Source organism: Drosophila teissieri, chromosome 2R (assembly GCF_016746235.2).
Source record: "Drosophila teissieri strain GT53w chromosome 2R, Prin_Dtei_1.1, whole genome shotgun sequence".
NCBI classification, from domain to species: domain Eukaryota; kingdom Metazoa; phylum Arthropoda; class Insecta; order Diptera; family Drosophilidae; genus Drosophila; species Drosophila teissieri.
The window spans coordinates 6,715,521-6,724,556 of record NC_053030.1 but is presented as its reverse complement, the minus strand read 5'-3'; the positions used below and the strand labels follow the sequence as shown (position 1 = coordinate 6,724,556).

Here is a 9,036-nt window from a genome sequence, read left to right as displayed (position 1 = left end):
AAGGGAAAAGGGCAAGAGAACCCTTTTTTGCTGCTTAAAAAAAACACCTTTTGGTGGAAAAAACTCATACTGATACAATTGTCAACACTTTAATAGCTGTGACCGACTTCAGTAATTTCCATTTCATTTACACTTTCGTTTTTCGAAAACAGGTGCTTTGATAGCTAATTAACATTTATTTTCATAATTAACCAAAGAACTTTAAAATTGAAATAACATTATATCAGTTCGATTGAAAAATTCCTTCAAAATAAAATACAAACTTTAGAAATGCAAAGCGGTTAGGAGCATTCCGAATTTATGATCTGCAGCTCGTTTGAGCTTAAGCTACTATAAGGAAATCCCAGAACGAGCCCTTTAATTGGGCATTTCATAGAATGGAACCGACTATTGCATGATAAATACCCAGAAGTAGGCACTAAATTCATCTAATGCTGATTTCGGCTCGTGTCTTTGGGTTGATTTAACCTAATAGTCGTGATGGTTTCTGGCTGATGGCGATTTATGGTCTTGGGGGATTTTTATGCGGCTCCCAGGGAAGCCAACTACTCGCTCTACTGTACTCGATAATATTTTATGTGTTTCTGTTTTTTTATTGCCTGCGATTACGAGTCAGTTTTCTTTTGGGTTCTTTGCACAAATCTACCGACAAAGACAATGGAGGAATTTCCTTTGGGGATGTGGCAATTTCAGTGCTGGTTTGGCCAGGAATTTATGGTTTATGGATTTTGTCAAATTACAAGTTATTCCAGCCAGCTCTTCCGACCAACCTTTTGTCTATAAACTGTCAACACATTGAAGGCTTTTGCATTCTAACGAGTGGGAAAATGGGAAGAATGCGTAGCATGTGATTGTGTGTCTTAAGGCTCTTTGCATTGAAATTGCCCTCTGATGTTCCATACATTGTTTATTTGTTTACTTCCCTTATTTTATTGTTTGCTACCATAAAAGCATATCAATGTGTAAATTTTTATCGCCTAGCAGCTGGGCAGCCATAAAGTGGAAATTATATCGAAGATTATGATTGTTATGGGCCCTACAACATCGAATTTATGGATGTCCAACCCAATAAATAAATATAAATTGAAAGCAAAAGACGTGTATCTGGTGTTGGTAGGCAAATTTCTTAAAATGGCCAATAAAGAGGCGTTAGCTTTAAAATACTTGTGGAGAATTATACGGTAAATTATTTGTTTTGTTGAATTTCTTACCATTTTGTGTTTTGCCAAGACTCATAATATCAATCACAAAATACTTGCCATAACATGGAATCAATCTATTTAAACATTCTGATTTCCGAGTAACCAATCATTTGGTTAATTGCACAAACTGGACTGATTTGCAAGTACCACGCCTCCAAACCATGCCAAATGCAATGGCAAATAAGCCAGGAAGAGAAGTGGAAACTAATTGGGGTTGAGTTGGATGTTTTGGAGAAGAAATCAGGTAAAATTGCAAAGCGATTGTTTATGTTTGTGGGAGCTTGTGCGTCTGTAAACAATGAATATGCATGACTTGCCATGCAGCATGCCACACATGCAACAACAGAAATCGAGAAACAGGAAAGGCAACTTCAATTTGCGAAAGTGATATTCGGTCGGAAGAAAAAAGAGGAAAGAAGGAAAATGCCAGCGAGCATTAGAGAGAGATGGCTGCCACACTCCTCGATTGACATGCATAACGTTGATTAATTAATGGCGTCGATATGCCGATGACAGATGCTGGAGCTTCCTCCGCTGAAGCGGAAATAGAACTAAGTCGAGTTTCCTGGTTCCACAACCTTCGGCAGGAAAGTGAAGAGCAGCTTAACCCGTTTCATTTGCGAGATGTTTGCTATTCAGTACATACACAAATGAGAGTTTTTCGATTGAGGCATGCATTTCGAGTCCGTGCATCTTCAAGGGCTCTTCAGCCGCATAATCCGGCAATTAGTAAATGTCAAATTCCCAGCTCGCATTGAAAGTCAAAATTTACAGCCTGCGAATCGCAGTTATATATCATCGGGCGGCCCAAGGAGACTGCGCCTGTAAATATGCAGCGGAAATGGCAGCTACGCATGTGATTATGTTGCCTCTGTCTCCGAGGAGCGCATATATGTATGTATGTACATATGTGCAGGAAGATGTAAACATTCATGTGCTACATACAAACTCGCCTGTAAGCGTGGCTGAGTCCTTGGCTTGATTAAAAGCCTTGTTCTGGCGATGAATTGTGGCTGCATACTTTGGAGCGTTTCTGTGGAATACACCTCGTCCTTTAAGGTGGGCAAATTCTCAAGTTTCGGATACTGTGGTGAAGATGTTCAATTTCGTACGAAATGTATTAGCTACGTTGTAGATAAATATTGTTAGTCTGAGCCACCTTTTCCAAGATATAAAAAACGTGAAGAAAAAAGCCGAATCGAGAAGCATTTGAGTTCTATGCAAAACAAGGAAGTTAAAGTGCTCAGTTAAGATTTGTAATCCGACAAGTTTAGTTCGATATCAAAACAAATATATTTGCTGATAAAAAAAAATAAAAAATATACTCCGTGAGTAATACTATAATAGTAGCCCATCAATAAGTAATATAAGGTATTTTACTACCAGAACAAAATTAATCTAACCTTGAACTCGAAAACGGAGACCAGTCCTACCACTGCAAACAAAACCGTGCGAGACATGAATTTAAAGGTAGACGACAGATTTGACTGCTCGAAGCTCTACAGCGAAATAGAAACTATGAAAAGTGACTATGATAACTGGAAGAACGTTCTAGAAAAAGTACGAGATACGGTGAAAGCCAACAGTGCCGAGACTACGTTTGATGTTAAAAATAACGAAAATGAAATTTTTGTGACTATCACGTTCACGCCCAACCAATCAAAGTGCATACAAATAAATGACGGCTACTACCTGAGGGCCTTCACTTTGCCCAACTGCTTGGAGTGGATTCAAAATATCATTGCAGATCTAAATGAATCATTAACGAAAATCGACCTTGATCGGAATTATGTGAGTACTCAACAAGAAAAACTCCACTCGACGGAAAAATATTTAATGAATAGGGAGAAAGCGCAACCTCAAAACGCAATAAGTACAGAGGAACAGACCGAAGGGAATGGTAATTTGGTAAAGAAAACTGAAGGTCTTACTGCACTCATGAATCATAGGCAGTCGGAGTTTGAGGCATTTATGCAAAAAGCAGAAGAGAAAAGCGCTTTGATAAATAATTTGACAGATGAAGTTCTTGTTAGGCTAAATAAACTTACGAGCATTCACTCTGAAATGTTGACAGATTCAATAGTTGATGGTATTAAAAAAGAAATCGACGAGCTCCTGGAAAGGTTTGGAGAAGAGAACATAACAGCTGAGACGGCTAAACACTCAACCAACAATCAAAGTAGTGTGACAAAGATCGCTCCTACTAAATATATTTCGAAAAAAACCTCGCAAACAAAACATTATTCCAAGGATATGGAATTAATCCAGAAACTGTTGCCTACTGTAGATACACACAAATCAGAACCGGTTCTAGTCGATTTGATGGATATTAGAAAGATTAAAATCAAATTGATTGAATATGATTCAAAAAGAAACGGTGGCATTGAAAATAAGTTAGCTAAAAATCAAGCAAGCCTTTGCGAATTAAGTGACACTCATCTGGGTGACAACTTTTCAGTTCAAATTATCTCGAACGAAAGCGTTACAAATAAAATTGGATCTGATGTAAGTGTTAGCGATAAGATTAACCCTAGTGAGAATTACTCTCTTCATATAAATTTTGTTATTAATCCTGACCATGAAATCTCCATATCTAAAATTGATTTGGGGAGAAAGGAAAATGAGTCCGGCGCCAATAGAGTCAACTCAATGCAAAATTCTAATAGAACGCAAAGTCAATTCCGTATTCGAAAGGACTTAAATTGCACCAAGTCATTCAAGTGTGATTTCAAGGCAAGTCTAGATCGATCGACGCGTGAAGGCCAAAAGGAATCGGCACCAGACATAATGATGAAATATAATGAATCCTCTGGAGGGATGTGCAATTCGAAATGTAAAAATGACGCGGTTTCCCGTCCTCCTTTTAATAATATTTCAAAACTAACTTCTGACTTGGACCAGTTCATAGAGGAGATAAGAAACATTTTAAGATCATGCTCGTTTGACTCTACAGAAGCAGAGAGTGCAACTAATGGTGGTGCCAATAATATTGATCCGACTGAAAGTCGTTCAAATAAATTTAAATTTTTGCAAAAGCTGGATGATAATACGTCCTTATATAAGCTTCCTGACCTTTTACGAGACCGTAAACTTGAAAACACCGTGAATGAGGAAATCTGTGCAGAAAGCAACTCAAATCATATCCTAAGAAATAATAAGATTAATATAGAAATGGAGTCTGGCACGGAAAAAATGGAAAATAGATCGGAAAAGTCTTTCACGGTGATTACAATCCAAGTGTGCAATGATAGTAAAAATCCTGATGATGCTTTTGATCCAAAATAACAAAAAATAAAACCTTTTCTGTGTAAGATATTATGAAGTGGAATCAATATGTGAACATGAATTCTTTTTACAATTTTATAATTTTGTACAATCCAAAAAATGTTTAAATTTTGACACTAGCTGCTTGACAGCAAGATTGCTTGCCAATAGAACACATTGTTCTTCAATTTATGAACTACAGTTTTAAAATCCGAAGACTTGTATTACAATAATCTAACTGGTTCTGTCCTAAAAAGCACGCATTTTTCTTCTGGATGAAATGAATCTTATTTCTCGCCGAACTTATGCACAAATTAATTATTGTCTTTCAGTTATTATTAAAATTACATTGCACCGTTATCTTTTATAAAGACGCCCAAATATCCGATATATGCGACACAACAACAAAATTATTAATAAAATGCTGTTACCGAAATATGATTATATGAACTTTATTTTCCGAGTGTTGTACCTAATTGATTTAGTTTATTCGTACTTCTTATCCAGCCCGAAAATGAGTATTTCTCCACGTGCCAGAAGCTGGGAAAGAAGAGCTTCTCCTATCCAAATCAGAAATGTCACCCACCCAAATGAATAATTAAACATAATTAGCTCTCATTAAATAGGGTCTTCCCCCGGAGCAGGCCAAGCCCGAATACAAAACGCAGCATCGACGCACACAGTAGGCCAGCTCAGGGGCTTTCTGGCCAAATCAAAGCGAATCAACAGCACAGTGCGTTGGGGTCGGGCTCCAAAGTGGGCTGTAGTGACCCCAATAAGTCAACTGCAATACATAAATTTCGACACAGCAGCCGGCCTGGACGAGGTTTGCCACCTGGCCCAAACCCAAATACAAACCCAGTGCGGAGGACTAGACCAAGTGTTTGCCATTGCGACTTTGGCAAATAACCCAGAGAATCGTTGAGGAAGAGGCTAAACGGTGCGGAGCATTGCTGTGTTTAAGGAATTCCTGATTGACAATGTGGTCCTCATCGGGGTCCGCCCACTTTTGTCGCCTTCGCCGTTGGTCAAGAGCAAATTTGGCAATACAACAAAACGGCTTTAACCTTTGACAGGCCGCACACATTTCAATTGTTGAACATTTTGTGGTCCTACGGTCAGGTCGAACATTAAAATTGATTACCCCAACAATTTGGCTAATGGATGACTTTTGGACTTTCAAGCTCTCAGGAGTTCAGTGTTTCCATCTGCGCGCATACAGAGCAAATATAATTTTATAAGGAATTTTATATCCTTAAATTAAGATTTACAAAAACTGGTGAAGACTATAATTAAAGAGAGGCTACAGTAAAGTTTCTCGACTATCAGATACCCGTACTTAGCTAGTGGGATATTTTTGCAAATCGAAGAAATGGGACAGAAAAATAATAAATCGAAAATAAATTGAAAACAATTGCAAAGTGTGGGTGTGACAGTTTTGAGCGGTGTGTGGGCGTTAGAAAAGACGTGGACAAAATGTTTTTGGTATTCCGATAGAAATTGGCAAGACTAATACTAAAATAAAAATAATAAAACTGAAAATAATACGAAAGGTGGCAACGTCAATAAACATCAGTTCAAGTTCCTAGATTTTACAGTTTCGGAGATCTCGATTTTCATACGGACAGACAGACGTCCAGATCGACTCGTCTAGTGAAAAAAGCCTTTTAAGAACGTGAGAGAATAGAGATCGATGTAATTAACGAGTGCAGTCGTTGCCGAGATTTCAAGTGTAACACATGGAATGAACACCCTTTTGTAAACTCGTAAAAGTTTAAAACCACCCACACTTGTTTTGCTAAATATTAATAATAAAATAAACATTTATGTATAATAATAACGTCGTCGCAGGAGTATTTGTCATTAAATGGAACTCTTGGCCACATATTTACTTTTTATATGGTCGAAAACGATTCATTCTACATGTTACATACTTGTCAACGAATCTAGTTTACCTTATTACTTTACGATTAACGAAAAACCTTTTTCATTAATTTATTTGTCGATTAATGAAATGGTCAGAATCAGCCCGTTCCGATCATATACATACTACCTGCAATAGAAGAAAAATTTAGAAAAAGTTGTATGCTAATAGCTACAAAACTGGGAAAAGGCAAACGTCTGACTAATATCTATAAGCAAGGTTATAGAAATCGACCATATCTTAAGTCCACATATTTAAAATATTATTTGCTTATTAGAGGGTGTACATTTATAAGTTTTAAATTTAATTCATAAATTTCTCCGTGATATTTTCTTACATTTGGTGGCGTTTCCTCTTCAACGCTGGCCATCATTTAATCCACCTTGGCAGCTACTTAACATATGTATTAGCCAGGAAAATTAATATAAATGACAATTTCCGCATCGCCTCAACCGTTTATAAATGTCCGCCGTCCAATGCTAATCGTGTAATCCTTTTTAAATGATTGCACAAACAAACGGATATTAATATCATAAACAATTCACACATCCAACTACACAACATTCACACGCCGTGTAATTCTGTTTATTGCTTGAGGTTATTTAATATTCAATTTTCGGCTTCCATTTCTTGGGCATATCCTGGGAACCTCATAAAATGCGGAAAACTCATAAAACCCATGGCTAACATATTTTTAATCTGCACATGGTAAATGCTGCCAAGACCGACCGAAAAAAATACAATCCAGCAGCATGAATTTATCACGAGGATATTGTAAATACAAAATTGTTGGCTTGCTTTTTATTGAGTTCCGTTTAGGTGGTGGCGTAAATATGTTGCTGTATATTTGGCATATTTTTATAAATGCCAAAATATTTATCGCTTAATCTTGCATTTTTTTGGGGGATTATGATTTTCTTAGAGAACTTCTGCTATTGCTAATGGTTCTACTTGGGTTTGTTTAGATTCTTGCTTACGACTGCAAGTATAGATATTTTTTTAGGCCTTCTGTCTCAAATAAGAACTTATTTCATGTATGCCAGGAAAGATTAGTCAGAAATAAAAGAATTCAACATAATATTGTTTATACCTAAGGTTTAAGCCACTGCATTTAATCTTTAAATATATTCATTTTTGGCTCTAACTATGGCCTTAGAAAGCATTTGTGGGATGGATAAGGTGCCATTCATGAGGAGCTTTGGATCCCGCACCTCAAGGCAAACAATTGAAGAAATCAGACTCGCATCGAGTAACATGGATAATCCCCTCGCCATAATGGCTCCGCCCTTTGAAAATCCTCGGGAAAGTGTGAGTAAACTGAGTGCCGTTAGTGAAGTGCAAATGGATTGCGACCACGGAACCACCACGGTGGGTTTTGTTTACCAGGGTGGCATTATCCTGTGTGTGGATTCCAGAACCACGTCGGGCAAGTTTATTGGATCCCAAAGCTTGCAGAAAGTGGTGCAGGTGAACCAGTATATGCTGGGTACTATGGCAGGTGGTGCCGCGGACTGCACCTACTGGGATCGAGCTTTGACCAGGGAGTGCCGACTGCACGAGCTCCGCTATAAGGAGCGACTACCAGTGCGGTCTGCTGCCAGATTCATCTGCAACGTGGCTGCGGAGTACAAGGGAATGGGTCTCTGCATGGGAATGATGTTGGCAGGTTGGTCGCCCGAGGGATCCAGCTTGGTGTACGTGGACTCCGACGGCCTGCGGCTCCATGGGAAAGTTTTCGCCGTGGGCAGTGGAGCCTCCAATGCCCTGGGAATTCTGGACACTGACTACCGCTTGGATCTCAGTGATAACGAGGCCTACGACCTGGCCTTCCGCGCAGTGTATCATGCCACCATGAGAGATATATTTTCCGGAGGCTTGGTGAGACTGTATCACATAGATCAAGACAACTGGAGGAATGTGGCCAATAAAGACTGCCAGGAACTGCATGAGAATTACTCAGGAGGTGGAAAGAATCAACAAGCTTCTGATAATTGCAATATTTAAGCAATGCGCATCATAACCTAATGAATGGTTGGTTGACCGAAACGAAAACATCACGTTTAGAACAAACCCTTCTGCATTTTACTAAATTAAGACCATCCAATAAATGTTGCTGACTTATTTATTTTCTAATTTGCCTACACGCTTTTAATTAGTGCGCCTTCTGTTTACTGTTCTGTTAAATGTTCATCCAATTTTAACGCGCTTGAAAAATTTCAACCCCTACGACCATTAAAATGCTAGTCGCTAATCATTTGGCGCTAAATTAAGTGCTCGGATTCTTTTCCACTTTTTTATTTCTGATACGCAAGGTTGGGTCTCGCCCCCAATAAGGAGAACATAAAATAAGTAAATTGCCTCCTTTCTGGGCATTGGCACAACAATTAAGTTGGCGTTTAAGTCGCATAAAGGACAGGAGCAGATACCAAAAAGAGTTAACAAAAGTCCCTGAATAAATCAATGGCAACAGCATTATTTGGGCATAGAAGGCGTGGAGAGAAAAAAGGTTCGAATACTTAAATTTTTCCCGCTTCATGCTTCTCGACCCGGCCAACAGCAGCAATAATAAACAAGAAAGTGTGAAATAAGGCCAAATGGACATACAAATTTGAATGTCCAACACGAGAAACCGGCAGCAGGAAAAGT

At 38.4% G+C, this 9,036-nt stretch overlaps 2 protein-coding genes across 2 annotated transcripts; both read left to right on the top strand.

Annotated features, from left to right (window-relative positions):
* The first annotated feature begins 2,411 nt into the window (after nucleotides 1-2,411).
* Nucleotides 2,412-5,849, top strand: LOC122613385. The gene is made up of 2 exons (XM_043787537.1): nucleotides 2,412-2,530; nucleotides 2,589-5,849. The coding sequence occupies exon 2, from the start codon at nucleotides 2,661-2,663 to the stop codon at nucleotides 4,485-4,487; it is 1,827 nt and encodes a 608-aa protein (XP_043643472.1). The 5' UTR covers nucleotides 2,412-2,530; nucleotides 2,589-2,660; the 3' UTR covers nucleotides 4,488-5,849.
* Nucleotides 5,850-7,456: 1,607 nt separating this feature from the next.
* LOC122614184 (proteasome subunit beta type-5) lies at nucleotides 7,457-8,523 on the top strand. The gene has a single exon (XM_043788706.1). It carries the CDS (start codon nucleotides 7,537-7,539, stop codon nucleotides 8,392-8,394), a length of 858 nt encoding a protein of 285 aa, XP_043644641.1. The 5' UTR covers nucleotides 7,457-7,536; the 3' UTR covers nucleotides 8,395-8,523.
* The last annotated feature ends 513 nt before the right edge of the window (nucleotides 8,524-9,036 follow it).